The sequence below is a fragment of the Lutra lutra genome, chromosome 9, assembly GCF_902655055.1.
Source record: "Lutra lutra chromosome 9, mLutLut1.2, whole genome shotgun sequence".
NCBI classification, from domain to species: Eukaryota; Metazoa; Chordata; class Mammalia; order Carnivora; family Mustelidae; genus Lutra; species Lutra lutra.
The window spans coordinates 22,923,532-22,941,996 of NC_062286.1; the positions used below are offsets into that span (position 1 = coordinate 22,923,532).

The 18,465-nt window shown below is 36.8% G+C and overlaps 1 protein-coding gene across 6 annotated transcripts in view; it reads left to right on the plus strand.

The window, feature by feature from the left end:
* Nucleotides 1–5,559: 5,559 nt before the first annotated feature.
* SPDYA (speedy/RINGO cell cycle regulator family member A) overlaps nucleotides 5,560–18,465 on the plus strand; it is a 33,202-nt gene continuing 20,296 nt past the window's right edge. Inside the window, exons 1-5 of one of the 6 annotated variants that reach the window (XM_047746092.1) lie at nucleotides 5,568–5,698; nucleotides 6,314–6,666; nucleotides 11,515–11,767; nucleotides 13,939–13,997; nucleotides 16,146–16,231. In XM_047746092.1, coding sequence (XP_047602048.1) covers nucleotides 11,533–11,767; nucleotides 13,939–13,997; nucleotides 16,146–16,231 — 380 coding nt within the window. In that variant the 5' untranslated portion in view covers nucleotides 5,568–5,698; nucleotides 6,314–6,666; nucleotides 11,515–11,532. Of the gene's footprint in view, nucleotides 5,699–5,720; nucleotides 5,851–6,027; nucleotides 6,667–10,450; nucleotides 10,592–11,514; nucleotides 11,768–13,938; nucleotides 13,998–16,145; nucleotides 16,232–18,465 lie in introns of those variants that run through there. The other 5 variants (XM_047746093.1, XM_047746090.1, XM_047746094.1 and 2 more) reach the window with 5 other exon arrangements.

An 18,465-nucleotide genomic window follows, 5' to 3' on the forward strand; every position in this document is an offset into this window, starting at 1 on the left:
ATTGAATATGAAAAAATAGTCATTAAGCATATTAATATTGGTCACTAAATTTAAAGGATAGAAATTTATGTTTAAAAATTATTCAAGCAGTTGGGGTCCTGGCTGGTTCAGTCAGAGGAATATAGGATTCTCATTCCTCAAGGTCGTGAGTATGAGCCCCATGTTGGATGTAGAGATTACTAAAAAAAATACTACTCAGGCCATCTTAAAACCACTTTAAAAGTTTCTATCATATAATGTTATAAATATTATCTCATTGGTAACACTGCTACTTCAAATAAATAAAACTCCCATTTCTTAAGAGAAAAATACCCTGTAAGTCTAGTGTCACTAATTTATGTCATTCTTCCTCTCTGATTTTTAATTTCTATGTTCAAATTTATCTTTAATCCAAATGTCATGACATTTAAAATTAAACATGCTAGTGTGATGGGTCACAGATTATCAGGTTATATTTTTGTTAGTTCCTAACTGGAAAAAATCAACTACATTGTGCTACCCCTTGTGTTTGAGACTTCAACATTTTTCGTTTTAATTTTGCCTAGGCACAAATTTAATCATGATCATCAAGACTGGTTTGTGCAAAATGTTGAGTCAGGATACCAGCAAGAAGAATTTAAAGCTTTAAAAGGTGGTCAGTTAATTGGAAGTGTTAGGGGTGTTGAAAGGATATATATATGCCTTTCAAAAAAAAAATTCATCTGAGGGAAAACCAGGAACATCTTGAGATGTATGCCTTAAGAACATTAAAGTGTATTCACTGAGCCAAGGAACTGAAATAGTATCATCATTTATAAGTTCAGGTATGTTTGTTCCTTTGTCTCCTTGGCAACCATAACTCTTGAACCAAAAGAACAATTATTTTCTTTCACATCTATATACTAAAAATGTGCTTAGAGAAGGAAAGTGGTCAGGTTTGTTCTGGTCTATCTACATTGACCTAACCCCCCTCCTTCTTTCCTTATGAATCCATCCCTGAATCAAAGCTGTGCCTGAAAAGACACTAAATAGCCTAAGTATACCAGTGGCATCCACTGAGAAATACTGTGTCCCTTTTGCTAATAGTTTTCAGTGTTTTGTAATTTCCTTAAACAGCTAAGAAAGGGTTAAAGGAATTTTAAAGTGGTAAAGGGATTTTCATACCTTGCAAGATGAGCAGGAGTTAAATAAGACATAAACCGATTCCATGTAAGTATACACAGAGTTTTATTATCTTTGTTCTCTTTAAAATGTTTATTCAACAAAAGTGAAATTTAGATTCAGTGTAATAATTTTGATCTGTTAAAATTGGATTTTACCTGTACATTCCAAAATTTCTAAACAAGTTCCCTAGTTAGAAAATTGTAAAAGTCAAAACTTAACTTCCTCAGCCACCACCTCCTATATTAGTTGACTTATAAACTTCTTTGTCACTGTGATTTACTTTCTCATTCAGGTCTCTCTAACTCTCTCATGCAGGTGTAAGGGATGGAATTACTTGAGAAATCATTTATTGGTAGAATTCATGAAGCTACTCAATTTACCAAATTAAAATTAATAACCTACTTTATTATCTCATAAAAATGTGTGAAGCCCAGGACCCAACTTTCAACATGTAGCTGTTGTGTAGTTTCTAACTAAAGAAAGTTTTAAAAACAAGTTCTGGGCACCTGGGTGGCTCAGTTGGTTAAATGGCTGCCTTTGGCTCAGGTCATGATTCTAGGGTCCTGGGATTGAGTCCTGTGTCAGGCTCCCTTCTCAGCAGAGAGCCTGCTTCTCCCTCTCCCTGCCACTCTGCCTACTTGTGCTCTCTTATCTCTCTATCAAATAAAATATTTTAAAAAAAGAAAAGAAAGTCCCTATGTCCCAGAATAATTGCCTCAGGTTTTGTAGCCCATGTCTAGTTAGGGCCTGGTAACTCCACTGAGGTTAATTTGATAATATCACAGATCTAGGTTAAAAGCTTTCTGTTACTGTACTGTAACACCTGTTTTGAATAAAGTACCTTAATCTTTCATCAGCTGAGTTTCCTAAACTCTTTGGGTGTGCTCATTGACAGATTAACGCAAACTATGGTCTATTCCATTTTTTAAAGAACTATTCCATTTTTTAAAGAAAATCAATTATTCGTTGTACAGATCAATTAGTATATTGGACATCCCTTTAAGAATTTGTTGTATTTGGCCCTTAGACAATCAGTTTAATTGTGACCTGAATGTAAGCTTATATAGGCAAAGATTTTTTCTCTTTTTTTTTTTTTCCTGCTGGTATATCTAGCTTCTAGAGTGGTGCCTGGCCTGTAGTAGGCATGCAAGTTTTGTTTTTTTTAATGAATGCAAATGAGTTTCAAAACTTGGTGTTTTGACACCTTGATCTTTTGGAGAAAAAAGCCCAAAAAGAAAAAATGCCCCGGAACTTGTTTTTAACAGTTCCAAATTTCATTTATCCTCAGTGTATTATCAAAACTTTCATCTTCATTTGGTAAAATATTGATAAATATGAGAAGTTGTGGGGCACCTGGGTAGTTAAGTTGGTTGGGTGTCCAATATGATTTCAGCTCAGGTCGTGATCTCAGGGTCGTGAGATTGAGCCCCATGTGGGGCTCTGCACTGAGCATGGAGCCTGCTTAAGATTCTCTCCCTCACCTTCCTCTCCGTACAACTCACACACTCTGTTTCTCAAAATAATAATAATAGTTAATTTTAAAAGCATGAGAAATTGTGTCCAGTTACTTAAAGAAATACTTCCCAGGTAGCACCTGAAAGGCATATTGGGGGAATTGCCTTTTTTTTTTTTTAAAGATTTTATTTATTTATTTGACAGATAGAGATCACAAGTATGCAGAGAGGCAGGCAGAGAGAGAGGCGGAAGCAGGCTCCCCACTGAACAGAGAGCCCAATGCGGGGCTCAATTCCAGGACCTGGGAACATGACCTGAGCTGAAGGCAGAGGCTTTAACCCACTGAGCCACCCAGGTGCCCCGGGAAATTGCCTCTTGTTCAGAATCAAAATTGCCAAGATCTTTATAGCTCCTTTCTTGCCCCTCCCCCTTTCTGTAGTCTAGGTTCTCTGTTTAATTGACCTTAGGGTCACCTTTGTTGTGAGCTACTTCAAACATTTTTAGGAAAGTGGTATAGTGTAACATTTTGTCTTTCAAAAATCGCCTAGTATTTATGAACGCTTAAAATTAGGAATCTAAACTTGAAAGTGGAAAGGCTGTTGCCTCAATTTAACAAATAAGGATTGTATCATAGAAGCAAGTATGGGGAAAGATATGATATTTTCAGTAAGGAACAAAAAAATGAGGTACAGTGAAGAAACGTATTCTAGAGAAAAACTTAATGCAGTCCTTTTGTTAGATTGATTATTGTACCATCCTGATACTTCTCAGGAGTTGTATTGCTTCCAGTATAAGAGAGTAGTCAGCCACAATGAATTCTGGGTGCTAGTGTAAATTCCAGGAAGAGGATTTGACCCAGCTTGGATGAAAGGTGCTTATGACTCCCAACAACTGAAGAAGAGTGATGATACGTATGAATACATCTGTTGTCCTTGCAGCCAAGTGGTTTGGGAGGTTGAGTAGAATATTTCCAGAAAAAGTGTGTTGAAAAGAAAATCCAAAGGTGTTCTCTATGACATACTTTAAGAGATAATCTAGTCAGTCTGAAAATGAATAGTTGGCAAGATGTAGACCAATGGGAACTCTTAAAATTGGTACAACTGGGGACTCCTGGCTGGCTCAGTTGGTAGAGCCTGTGACTCCTGATCTCAGGGTCAGGAGTTTGAGCCCTACATTGTACATATAGATTATTTATAAATAAAAATAATAAAATTTGTACAACTACCTGGAAATTGAATTTAGCATTTGTAATCTTGCAAATTGTATACCCTAAAACCCATCATTTTCACTTCAAAGCATTTGTAGGAAAACTACATGCTGCATGCACCATGGGGCATGTACAAGCAGTAGTGATTGAATATTTGAAACATGGGCACCAACCAGTCAGACCACCCAACTAATCAGAAACTGTACCAGCTATAACTAACAGGGTCTTACCGAAGCACAGCCCTGATGACCAAGTCTGCGTACAAGAAGGCTCATAGTTTTCACGGTAGCAAAAAATGACCCAAATAATCATTGATGGGAGTATGGTGATAATTACAGTATATTCCTAGAACAGAATTCTATACAACAATAAAAAATATTTACAATTTCTGCATTAGCATGTTTAAAATCTTAAACTATGAAGAATACAAAGTATTAAATTTACAAACAAAATCTGTGTTTAAAGATACCAGTAAATTTTAAGGGAATGGGAAAAACCAAAGTCACCTCTTAAGGAAAGTAAGGGGAGGAGGAGGAACATACAGGATCTCATCAGTATTATGTTCTATTTCTTGGGTGTTAGGTTCATCCTTTTTCGGTGGGCAGTGGCTTCTCCAGTTTTTGTTTCATGCTCTGCTGCCTGCATATATGTTACTATATATATTCTTTTGTACATATCAAACATTCCATTTTTTTAAGTATGTATGCAACACCATTTATGTAAAATTGTATCCATATGTACACATAATAAAATATTTTTATTAAAGAGCTGGTTAAAAAGATTGCAAAAATCAGAGCTTTAGAAGGTGCTACAGGAATTCAAGAATGGCACAGTCTTGCACTAAGTACGCAGATGATGGGCGGAAAGCTTAAGTTGGGTCTTAAAGGATGGATATATGACAGAAAATTTAAATGAAGGTGAAAAAGAGGGCACCATATATGCCAGCTCAAAGAAGAAAGTTAAGAGATGCTCTGAGAAAAGCAAGTATGTAAGTCTGGAGTAAAGAATCAGTGGGTAAAAGTGGGGAGATATATTTAGAATGAAAACAAGCGTTTACTAAACTTTACAAGCGTTTACTAAGCATCAGTTACATCCCAGGCACTTGGCCAAGGACTACAATGAGACCAAAATGAAAAGGTTCCTGTAGAAGAATTTACAGCTTAGAACGGTAGATTCAATGAAATCGTGTAACACCACCACTGCCACGGTATTCACACATTTCTTTAAGTGATCTCTTTCTCTGTTCATACAGTTATTTAACGTAGCAGTAACTTTGGGCATTACAGTTGCTGCTGCAAAGTTAATTTCTGATTCTTTGTCCTCCTACTATTGACGTTTCTCTTTATTATCTACTAGTGTGTGTGTGTGTGTGTGTGTGTGTGTGTGTGTGTGTGTGCGCGCGCGCGCGCAAGGCGCCCCGCTTGGTGCTGTGAGGTAGAAAGGAGCTGGGAAGACCTGAAGTCTTCCGCCGGGCCTCTCCATTTAACGGAAGGGAAGGGAAAAGGCTCGAATACAATCCTAACTTTGATAAACGTTCAAGAGGAGGCCAGAAGAGGTCTGGGAGGGTGGCGGCTTTCTGGCAGGACCGGGCCCAGAGGGTCCGCACCGCCAGGTAGGTCAGCTGGCAGCAGGGGTTCCGCACGCAGCAGCCGCGCGGGAGGGGGAGGGCTCCAGCTGGAGTGAGGCGCGCGCAACCTCGGGTGGGCCCCGCCCCCGGCGGCGGCTCTGTGCGCTGATTGGCCTGCACGAGCCTCGCTCCGGGTTGGCGGGAGGTCTCCGAGCGGGTAGTGGCCGCTGTGGAGCGAGTGGCGAGCAACTGCCTGAGGCCTCAGAGCGTCCGGGGGAGGCTGTCCCGCGGCCCGGCTCCCTCTTCGCAGCCGCACGCTTTCGCAGGTATCTTCCGCTCGCGCCCTGGCTTCGGGCCTCGTCGGCCACCCTCCAGTTGCGGCTGCGCCTGGTCCCTCCATCCCTCTGGCAGCGGGCCCTGCCGCCCACCGTGTGAGGACGGGGTGGCATCGCGGCCCCTTTCCTACGCGCTTCCGCTCGTGAGTCCCCTCAGGCTCCCTCGCCGCCACGGGAACACGCCCTCCCAGCGTGCGGGGCCTGGGCTGGGGAGAGGGGCGGGGAGCGCGAGGTCGGAGTTGCGCGGCGAGGGGAGGCGGCTACCAGCGGTGGCGTGGGCGAGCGGGCGCGGTCCCCTCGGTAGCTCGCCGGTCCCCTCCGTCGTTCTGTGGGGGCTTCGCGAGCGCGGTGCCTTCGCGCGGGAGGCCGCGGGCCTGCTGCGGACCGGGAGCCACGGAGGGACGACGCGCTCGCACGTGCGGGGCGGTGGCCTCCCGCCGCGGGCCTGGACTGCTGGTCGCGGTCGGGCTCCCCCGGCGCGCGGCGGGGCAGGCCCGGGGGTGGGGGGCGGGGACGGCCCCGGCCAACGTTATCCTCCAGGTGGCCAGTGTCATTCTGCGTCCGCCCCTTCTCCTTCGGCCGCCTTCACCACGTCTTCTTGCCCAGGCGCCACCGCACCGTAGTCGCGGGATCTGAGCGGCTGCATCTCCGTGCTCCGCCCGAGCCCTTCTCCCGGTTTCGCGGTGCCCTTTCCCGCCCGGTCCCGCACGGCTGCAGGCCAGCCAGCTTCGATTTTTAGAACAGAAACTTGTGAAGTAATTGAACACTTGAAGACCGAAAAACCCATGCTTTGTCAAAATTGAGATTCTGCCTGTTAACTAATTTTACTCTCTAACAAAAGCGCATTTTATAATACCTAGGATCTCTGTCACCAATACAATTTTAACATTTAAATTATATTTATTACTGGAGATGAAATGCGGCTGTCTGTCATATTCTGACTCTTCTTTCCTTGAAAGGTACCGTTACCTATAAAAAAAAGAAAATAATAGTACTGCTGTATTTCGAGTTTTTGCTAAGGGTTCAGCACTGTGCTAGGCACTATCCATATCGTTCCTTTGCTCATTAACCCTACGAAATGTGGATTATTAACAATATCTAATAATTAATTTTTATTGAATACTAGTATGTACCAGGTTCTAAGAAAACAGGTGTTTCTAGTATCATATCGTAAGTGAGGACATGGGTGTTCCCAGGAGTTGAATAGCCTAAGGTCACATAGCTAGACAGAATCCCGTCTTAGTAAAGGTCTATTCTCCAGTATTTTAACATATACTCTCAACTGGCTCCTCCTTCCTTTCTGCCTTCAGCCACACTTAAGAATCCTGTCTCTCGGGGCACCTGGGAGGCTTAGTCAAAGCGGCTACCTTCGGCTCAAGTCATGATCCCAGGGTCCTTGGATCAAAACCCCGCATTGCGCTCCCTGCTTGGGGAAGCCTGCTTCTCCCTCTCCCTCTGCCTGCTGCTCCCCATGCTGTGCTCTCTCTCTCTCCCTCTCTCTGTCAGATAAAGAAATAAAATCTTAAAAAAAAAAAAAAAAAAAGAATCCTGTCTTTAAAAGAAAAATTCTCCTTTGATTATTGTCTCTTCTAGCTGCTTTTCATTTTCTTCTTTCCAGTGATTGCCACATTTAGAAAAGGGGAGGAGCGTATGTTCACACCTCGTGCACATCCTTTTGTAACACATCACCTGTCATCCTATTCAGTCTAGTTTCCATTTATTCCCACCACTTAATTGAAATGTCTTGGTTTATTCACTAATGGGTTGGATTTCTAATCAGATATCAACTTATCGAAACGGCGGTGCTGTGTAATTTTACTAGACTGTAGCACCTAGAGCTTGGCTGTGTCTAAAAGTATTCTATAACCATTAGGTGATAAATTAGAAAAAAATTTAAAACATAAGAATAATGAAGGTTTTATAATAGCCCCACGAAAGCTTCCAGCAATTTTGCCAGAATATTTTTCTTCAATTTGCTATATTGTTTTTTAACAATATAAGTTTTGTGGTTATGATAAGGAAAGATGCTATAGTCATTTCAATAAGGATTCTTTTTTAGGAATCATTTTAGCAAAACAGTGATAAACTCATCTTTCTCCCCTGAAACAATGGCTTATTTAACCACTAAGTCACGGAGTCACGTGCATATTTACAATGCAAATGCTAGACTTAAATTTTTATAAAGCAAAAGCTCATAAGCTGGCTTTGTTTCCTGGCAAGATGACAGTGAGTAGTATTAGACTGCTTATCATGTGTCAAGTGTTTTACACATGACTTCATTTAATTTTTTAAAAGTTTTTTAGTGGTTAAAGTATATGGGACTTTGGTGTCAAACAGTTCCAGATTCAAGTCCTAGTTTTCCCACTCACTAAATATGTGTCCGTGGGCAATTTTCTTCTTCCCTAAGCCTCAAAGTTCTCATCTAGAAAATAAGGATAGGGGCGCCTGTGTGGCTCAGTGGGTTAAGCCTCTGCCTTCGGCTCAGGTCATGATTCCAGGGTCCTGGGATCGAGCCCTACATCGGGCTCTCTGCTCAGCGGGAAGCCTGCTTCCTTCCTCTCTCTGTGCCTCTCTGCCTACTGTGATCTCTGTCTGTCAAATAAATAAATAAAATCTTCAAAAAAAAAAAAGAAAGAAAAGAAGGATAAATAATGCCCATTTTATAGAAAGTTCTGAGGATTAAGTGAGAAAATGCATGTAAAGCTTTTAGCACATTGTCTGGCACATATTAAGTGCTTAGTGTGAGACTATAATTATAAGAAAGTTAAGTTTTCCCTGCCTGCCCTGAATTGCCATTGGATATTGCTCTTAGATTTTTCATATAGCCACATGAGTCCCCAAATACTACTACTATTGTATGGTTCTGTGAACCACCACCCCTACCACTCTTTATATTACCCCCAGAGAAAAATTATTTCAGTTGCTTATAGATTAACTGTGGTCTATTAAAAAAAATCCAAGATATCCTATTCAAGTGTGAATTCTGGTATGATTATTTTCATCTTGGTGGAGTCTATGTAAAAACTCATTAAAGGATTTTGCCATATGAGCATAGTTTCTCCTAGTTCCTCCTCCTTCCCTGTCTCTTAGCTTTTCCTGATATGGCTCATATATTTTTTAAAGAGTTTTTTTATTTATTTGAGAGAGCACATGAGAGAGGCACAAGCTGAGGGAGTGGCAGAGGGAAGGGAGAAGCAGGCTCCCTGCTGAACAGGCAGCCTGACACAGCCTGATCCCAGGACCCTGGGATCATGACCAGAGCCAAAGGCAGATGCTTATCTGTCTGAGCCACCCAGATACCCCCTGAAATGGCTCATATTTTTATTTGCCTTGAATTCTTTTCTTCTTACTTGCCATGAGAACTCTATTCTCTCATTATATCTAAATAAAAAACGAAATTTAAAACTATCTAGGGGCACCTGGGTGGCTCAGTGGGTTAAACCTCTGCCTTCAGCCCAGGTCATGATCTCAGGGTCCTGGGATCGAGCCCAGAATTGGGCTCTCTGCTCTGCAAGGAGCCTGCTTCCCCTCTCTGCATGCCTCTCTGCCTACTTGTGATCTCTCTCTCTCTCTCAAATAAATAAATAAAAATTAAATTAAACTAAACTAGCTCAAGGTGAAATTTGACCAGGAACGTACCATTGATAGCTTCTGTCCTTAAGCTCCTCCATAACTTTCTAGCCAGTGTTTGCTGATTAACTTCAATGAATCTCTGTTTGGGGAATTTCACACAGTTCTTTCTCTATTTCCTCAAATTTTATTTGAAGTATCCCAACACATACATAAGGGTTTAGTGGAATAGTATAAAGCTATACTGTGAACATATTTATTCGATTGACACTATTTGCATTCTATTTCACAATATATCCATGGTTGTCCTAATATAACAACACTATTTTTAAGTTATTTACTTAATATTGAGTAAAACTTACCTCCTGGGAGATATACCATAGTTATTCTATATTCTGGTACATTCCATCCCCAAGCCTAGCCCCTTCACCCCAGTTTGAAAAGCCCAAATTTAATTCTTTCTATCTAGTTGTAAGGCTGCTCTTACTTAAAAAAAAAGATGCAGATGAGACCTCCAGTTGTATCTCCAATGAGGTCAGTAGGAAAGAGCAGAAAGCTCTTACGCAAGTCTCAAGGTATAATTTCTCACTCATTCCTTTTTCTGTGGAGTTTGTAGCACCCCCAACTCCATAATTGCCTTCAATTAGGTTGGCCCTTAGGATCTAAGAAGATAGATGAGGTGAGGGGAGGAGAGTGAAACAGAGGAAGGAGAATCGATTATAGAACAATTGAATATAATTTCCTCTATCTTCATTAGCACTTTGCTGTCTAATATGTAGCTACTAGCTACATGTGGCTGTTGAGCAGTTGAAATGTGGATGGTGCAACTGAAGAATTTTTACTTTTATTTAATTACTGGAGGAGTATAAAATATTTTTTACTTATACACTATTGTTTTGGTAGGACTACATTTCACTCTAACTGTTGGAAATTTAGCAGCTAAATTGAAATATACTGTATGTGTAAATACATACCAGCTTTCAAAGAGTTGGTTTAAAAATAAAGTTTGTGAAATATCTCATTAATTTTTATATTGATTACACACTAAATTGATATTTGATATTTTAGACATACTAGATTACATAAAATTCTAAAATTCAGGTCATTTGCTTATTTATACTAATGGAATACAGCTTTAAAAAATATAAAATTACATATGTTGCTCACATTATATTGGACATTGCTGATCTAGCCCTACTATATCCAATCTTACTTTCCATTCCTTCCTTCAGCAGGGAAGTTTCTGAGGGTCAGGAAGGAGAATCTGTACCTAACTCCTTGAACACCAAGGGAGGCATGGCTGCCTGGGTCACCGTGAGTTATGGATTTAGAGGTTCTCATTAGGGTCTTAGAGTAGTTTCCTGCTTTGCCTATGCTTATCTCCATTTCCTATTCTATAAATACTTTGACCACAAAAGTAATACTAACTGTAGTAATTATGTGAACTGATTACCACCAAACATGGTAGTGATTATGCATATTGTTAAGTATTGATGAATTAACTTTGTTTCTAATTTTGTTGGATTATAACACTGTACATTCATGTACACTTATAATCAATCACTCAAATAATATGGTCATACACTTACAACTTTAAAAATTAGAGTGATCAATTTATGAGACTCCCTCAAAGCACATATACCCTACATTTCTTTGCTAGAAATGTTTGAACTTTTCAGTAAATACCAATAAATGCTTGTTGAGTAAGTGAATTGTGTAACGTATCAAGGAATTAACCAATAAAAAAATATTTTGTGTGGGACTGCTTTCAATATAAGACTTGATATGATAATGATTTAGTTCTGGAAATAGTTTGCCTTTTTCCATAAAAAATTTTAAGTGGCATATATAATAACCATATGATAAAATTATGTCAATAGAAGCAGAATTTTAAAATACTAAGAAAAAAGAATACCACAAATAGATTATAGACTCAGCATAGTTCCTATAATTAATTTTCAAATTTGGTTTTGGGGTCCCTAGCCATCAAAGAAAAATGGTATACAGGATCTTACTGTTGGGAAGAGAAAGTATATCAGTTACCCAAAGAAAGCATAGCATTTCTTAGCACTGAATTCTAAAAGCAATGTCTTACGTGGGTCACTGTCACAAATAACATTTTAGTAGCAAGTTCAGTAACACTTTATATGAATGCATCTGTAATGTCATCTGATTAGTTGTTTTTATATAGAAATGAACAAGAGTGTGGTAAATAATTATATGTTTTATTTTTACAGGAACCTTGGGAAACCAAAATGAGACATAATCAACTGTGTTGTGAGACACCACCTACTGTCACTGTTCATGTAAAATCAGGGTCAAATAGATCACATCAGCCTAAAAAACCCATTAATCTGAAGCGTCCTATTTTTAAAGATAGTTGGCCAGCATCTGAAAAAAATGCACATAATAGCAACAAGTCTAAACGCCCCAAAGGACCCTGTCTCGTTATACAGCGTCAGGAAATGACTGCTTTCTTTAAGTTATTTGGTAGGTTTAAAATATTTTAATAGCGGTAATTGTAAAGTACTTAAAACAGAGAGAATCTAAAGGTCTACTTTACTGTTTTCATAATAATCAAAGAGGGTGTTATTTTCTATGTCAGATTTGTGTCTCCAACCAGTTTATTTTTGTTTTACTTAGGTCGTTTTTGGTTTTGTTTTAATGTTGGGTTTTTGTTATTCCGGATTGCTTTTGATTTAGAAGTTCAGACTCATCTAGCTTCTGGACTACTTAAATCCAAGTGTCAAATGTGAATTCTGGGCAATTCAAGTTCATATTATGAGTTTTGTGTGACCTAAGTAAAATAGCTACGTGAAGTCTCAGATGAACCAACTCACCCAGTTTGATTAGGCCTGAGGTGTTTCCCAGCACTATCAGTGCTAAAACTGAGCAAAGTGGGAAGATTGGTCAACCTCGAGAAGCTTCAGTATTATATATAGGGAATATTTTTTTTAATATTTTATTTTTATTTAAGTATTCTCTTCACCCAACATGGGGCTCAAATTCATTCTCCAAGATCAAGAGTTGCATGCTCTTCCAACTGAACTAGCCAGGCACTTCACATAAGGGGAACTTGTTAAAAATTATGCTTTATCATCATGCTCATATAATGAAATTGAGTTTAAATTTATTTGCTCAGATCACGAGACAATACTACTTGCTGACAAATTTCTTAAAAAAGAAATTTCTTTATATTACTTCTATTAGCCAAGAAAGGGAAGATTTTTTAAGGTAAGGTAGTAAGGTATACAGATTAAAGAGTAGAATAGATGAATCTAGTAAATATCTGTAGGAATGAAGCAAGTCAAGTAGATACCATAGTCTATTAGATGCAGGTGACAGGCAGAAGTGTATAAGAGAGTTGGGATAAGAGTGTTTGCCCTACTCAGAAGACAAAAATCTTAAGAAAGAAAGGAAGGAAGGAAGGTGAGCAAGCTGGTTAAGATTTTAAAGAAAAGCAAAAAAGAAGAAAAAAAATGTAAGTAGTGTAAGTAGAAAAATGTTGAACTACCAGAATATTCCCTGTCAGGATCTAGAATGTTGTTAATATAAGTTTCCCTTTCTCTTTAAGACTAGTGCAAAACCATTACCCACAAATGTTTTTATTATTTGTAACTGATCATGAGAAATAAGAGAAAATACCTGGCTCTACTGTAAGTAATCTAAGAAATAGTTGGGTGCCTGGTTGGCTCAGTCAGTAGAGCATGCAACTGACTCTTGATCTTGGGGTCGTGAGTTAGAGCACCATCCATGTTGGGCTTAGAGTTCACTTTTAAAAAATGAAATTAAGAAGAAATTAATTAGTCTAAGAAAATGGTACTTATTCTTGGAATTTCCATATATTTGAGCATATTGATATTTCTAGGATGTAAAAATGAGTATAAAGAAGTATGTTTTGTTTGTTATTTAACTTAAAATGAAGGGGGTGAATGGGAAAAAGCAGATTTTCTCAGATTATATTCCGACAACTACTCATATATTTAGGGACTATATGTTTTAGCCTTTTAAAATTGAGTGTTTCTGACCTAATTTTGCATATTTTTAAAAGTATTTTTGTTAATCTTTTGTCATAATACCATTTTTCCAAAATTACATGTTAATTATGAATAGCTAATAAATTATTAATCTTCTTTATATAGAGATTTTCATTGGTATTTAGATAATAGATAATTGGGCAGAGATAAATAGGAGATGAAAAGAAGAATTCAAAACTAAAAATACCCTGAGATCTAATAGGAGAAAGTAGTAGAAAGAATAAAACAAGTAATATTAAGTCATTATTTACTAAAGACTGAGTTATCTTTTGTCAGATTCCATTTCCACCAGTAAAGATAGATTTTGGGAAGTCATACAGAGCTAATCTAGAGTTACCCAAGACATCTTTCTCAAAGAGCTATTGGGATAGTCAAGAAATCAAACACTTCTAACACTTACCCTCCAGTCTGAGCAAATCAGATGGGAAACGCAAGAGTAAAGCAGTAGCTTTTTGTACAATGCTTGCCATGGTTACCAAAGAAATGCAAACTACATTTTAGACAACACTGGTCTGGTCATTTTTGTTTGCTTTCTAAGCACCATTTATAATCCTCTATCTAGAAGTTAATTCTTCAAAAGGATTCTGTTTTTAAAAGACAAGTCATAGCTATCTTTTGTTGTAGATGACGATTTAATTCAAGATTTCTTGTGGATGGACTGCTGCTGTAAAATTGCAGACAAGGTAAATTTATTAACAGTGTAATCATTAATCGGCATTATTATGTTACTAGACCATCAGAACTTTAAAAAAGCCTTATAAGAATTTTTAATCATATTAATTAAGGTTAGAAAAAGAACCTGCATTGCTCCCTCGAAGTGAAGTCCTTACACATTAGTTTTTGAAATTAGCATATGTCAGAGATTTACTTTATACTTGAGAAATTGTAGAATATTACTGATGAGATTTAAATGGCCTAAGTCCATATTTGTTTGGTTGGAAATAAGAATGAGTATAGACTTAATACGTTTTGATCAGAATTACTCCTTTTTTCAAGCTGTGGAGAAAGAATATTCTGATATTCATTCCACTAAGGAAGTCTGTTATACATTCTGATATTTTGTAGGTAACTTAGATAAAACAAATCCCAGTAATTTCATAGAGTAAAATTAGTTTATTATGTTCTTTAAGAATCAGTGTTTCATAAGAGATCATCATGATGCTAACTTACATACATAGGGACCATGATATTTCTATACTCTTTAGGTTTAGCTGAACAGTTATGATTTCAGCTTTGCAAATGCCATCTTAGACCAAGTAGTCATATCAGAAAATTCATTGTGACTCACATCACACTTAATTTTAAGGTAACAACCAATGGGAAAGGGATGAATGGAAGACTAGCTTATGATTAAATACTTATTAAGTTAATACTGATGTAAACTTTTTTATTTCAAGCTTAAGGTAGCAAAGATAAAATTAGAGTTTGTTTTTTTAATTTCTAATTTTGGAAATTTAATTTTGGAAAATTTCAAACATATATCTTGAGGTAGAGAAAATAGAACAAAGACCCTCCATGTGCCCATCATGTAGCTACTATGATCATCAGCTCATGGCTCTGCTTGTTTCCTACAATCCTTCTTCCCCAAACTGGATTATTTTGAAGCAAATCTCAGACATCCTAATATTTTGTCCATAAATTTTTCAAGATGATGTATTTCTAGAAAATGAAATCCTTTTAAACATATTCACAAAGTCACTAATATTTTAAAAAAATAGCAGTAATGCCTTCATATAAAATATCTATGTAGATGTGCATGTGGAGTTGTAGAGCTTTCAACAGTAAGTGCATTACAGTAATTAAAGTTGCTGGACAGCAGGGGGCAGTGCTTTTAAAGTAACTAACTGGCATACCGTATCAACACTATTTCAAGAGTTCTCTACTGAAAGTACCTTGAAAATTTGGAATAACCTTTGTAGTTAATCCTATGAAGATAGGATAAATAGGTATTTTATGAGAGGGAATCTAATACATCAGTACTATAAGTTGTTTTTAATTTGGATAGATAGGACCTGGCATAGTGTCCTAATACCAGCCTAGATACTGGAAACAGATTGGAAACAAACAGATTGGAAAACACTGTTTACCAATGAAAATAGAGCCATGTATTCCAATTTCTGGTTAGAAGTTATTTTTCAAAAGGTTATTTTAAAAAGTGAGTATATGAAATTGCTAAGAGAGTAGATCCTGTGTTTTTAACAAAAAGGAAAAAAGATATATGAGGTGATGGATGTGTTGATTAACTTGACTTTGGTATTCATTTCACAATGTATATGTATATCAAATCATCACATTGTAAACTTTAAATATATACAACTTTGTCAGTTATACCTCAGTTTAAAAATTGCCACCCTTCAATCAGTCATTCAGTCAACCAATAAATAAAAAGTACGGATGTCTGCAGTTAAGGAGTCAGGAAAAAGTTTTTGTATAGATATATGCATCAAGCCAATGTGGCAACATACTAACGATTGGTGAATCTATGCAAAGGATATATGGTTATTTGTTTTATTATTATTTCAACTTCTCTATGGATTTGAGATTTAAGGTAGGAAAAAATTGGCTTTTAGTTCACAAAATATTGGCAAAAATAAAATTTAGGAGTTCTTCCTAATCTTAATCATGATAAATGGTTCAGAACTATTTCTCACCATGTACATGGACTACAGGAGTCAAAAAGTAAGGACCCAAATAAGTAGGGAGTTCTGTAATAAAAATAAGTCATGCTTTATTGTTTTTAGCTTATTACTCATCTCAAAGATAACTATTTTAAAGCCATTTTACTTATGAAAGCAAAACATTAATATTAACTTTTACTTTTTTCCTTATAGTATCTTTTGGCTATGACCTTTGTTTATTTCAAGAGAGCTAAATTTACTATAAATGAGCATACCAGGATAAATTTCTTTATTGCTCTGTAAGTATGCTTTCTACTAAGTGATTTTTGTGGTTCTTATTTGTAATATACGTGATACCTTATTTAAAACACGCTATTTTGGGGCAGTAGCAGGCTTGGTTGATAGAACATGCAGTTTTTGATCTCTGGTTTGTGAGTTTGGGCACCACATTGGGCGTAGAGCCTACTTAAAGAAATAAGTAAATAAAGTTAACATTGTAACTCATAAAAAATAAACAGAGGCTTTTTAAAACCTGATATATATCTTTGAACAGGCCCTTTATATATAGAAGACATACTTTTTTACTTTAATTGGATATTTTTATGTTTTTTTCACTGATCTTATCCTGCTAGATGCCTAAGTATTCCACTTAAGTTTGTTTTTTACCTTTTACGTTTTCAGAGTGTTCCATATAAATTATCCCAAATTTTCCTCTTTTGGATTTAGTTATGTTTTAAAAACAAAAATAGCCTCTTTGAAATTTCCAGTAAATTTATAGTTAAAATCATCATCATTGTCCTTTTACATTAAACAGCTTGTGGAAATGCTGTAGACATACTAATTGTAGATTTATGTCTATAACAGAAGTTATTCATATCTGATACCTTTAGAAATGACTTAACTCTTTTACTTAAGACACTGAACTTTGACCAAGGAATATGGTTTGTTTTCCAGTTCTTCCATTGACTTTGTATTAGACAGTTCATACTAACTTTGTAGTCTATTAAATGGTTTTTAATAACATGGCTTTCTGATCTATAGGTCAGAATTCTACTAGAAGCAATGTAATTTAAGAAAATCAGTCTCAATCTCAAAACGTTTTCTACCCACTACCTAGATATAATACAGTTGGAAATGTGTGATATAATTAAAAGGACTTAACTAGGGAACTACATATGAATACTTAAGGTGAATAGCACAACTGTTAGCACTGATGAGTGAGTTTTAACTCAAAGTCTTTAACTCAGACTCAAAGTGTGAATAGGACTTGAAGAAACTGATCTCTTCTTGTGTTCAAAAGACATACTTCCCCAAGCATGAGGAAAAATGAACTCTATAACATTTGGTGATGATTGCTAAATTGTGGGAATATAATAGTACTAGCTAATACTGAATGTTATATGCAAGATATCCCAAAATGTTTTTTATAAGCTCTCTATGAAATACATTATTTAATTATCTTCATTTTACAGATAGGGAAGTTGAGACTTAGGAAGATAAGTACTTTCCAATCTCACAAAAGTAGTAGTGGCAGAGCTCAGGTGCAAATTCAGGTGTAACTTGCCAATGACCAAATTCAGTGATTAGCTACTGTTTACATATCTCTTTAATATTATATCTGTATGTTGATGCAATATCTATTTTGTAGTTTTTCCCCACCTGAAAATTAAAAGCAAACCAGAAGAAGCTTTAGTTTTAATTCTTATCAGATTCCTGAAATTGGATGTTTGATATTTTAGTAAAATAATCTTTTACTGTTTGACACAGTAAAGCGCTGTGTCAGTTTACACTATGTAGTAGTATATGCAGTTGCATTTTATGTTGCATAATAAGTTCCATGTTAAAAATAACATGGATTATTAATTTCCATTTTGTATCTAATCATAATTTGTGTATAGCCTGACTTAATAGGTCTCAGTAAATATTTTCTCAGTTAGCCGCTGTTCTAACTCGAGTTCTTTTCCCTTCTATGTATTCTTACAACACTCTGAACTTTTATTGTCATGATTCCATATTCTCTTGTACATACTTAGTTGCCTCTTTTACTTGACTATAGGCTTCTTAAAGGCAAGGAATGTGTATCTTTTTTTTTTTTGCATCCTTAACATATGAATGTTCTTAATTCTTTATTTGGATAAACATAATTAACTATTATACCAAAAAAAAAAAAAAAAGAAAATCTACTTCAAATTAGAAGACAACTTACATGTATGCAATACAGATATTTTATCATATGAGCCTGAAAAATTGTTAATCTAGAATAGAATTACAATGTAGTCAGGATTTCATAGAACCATAGTACATTATAGATAGTCTATGTTTTGCTTAGTCAATAAGCATGAAAGAGGCCAACCTCTGGCTTCTATCTACCTTTGAATAAGAACTGTCAGGGATACTAAAGTAAGGAATTACTTTATGTAATTTCAGAGGACATGTTTTGACTCATATAACTGAATGGGTTTAACAATGAGGTGCTTTATGTTAAGGTAATATATGTACAATTTTTTAAGGGAGGATAAAGTAATATGTTGGT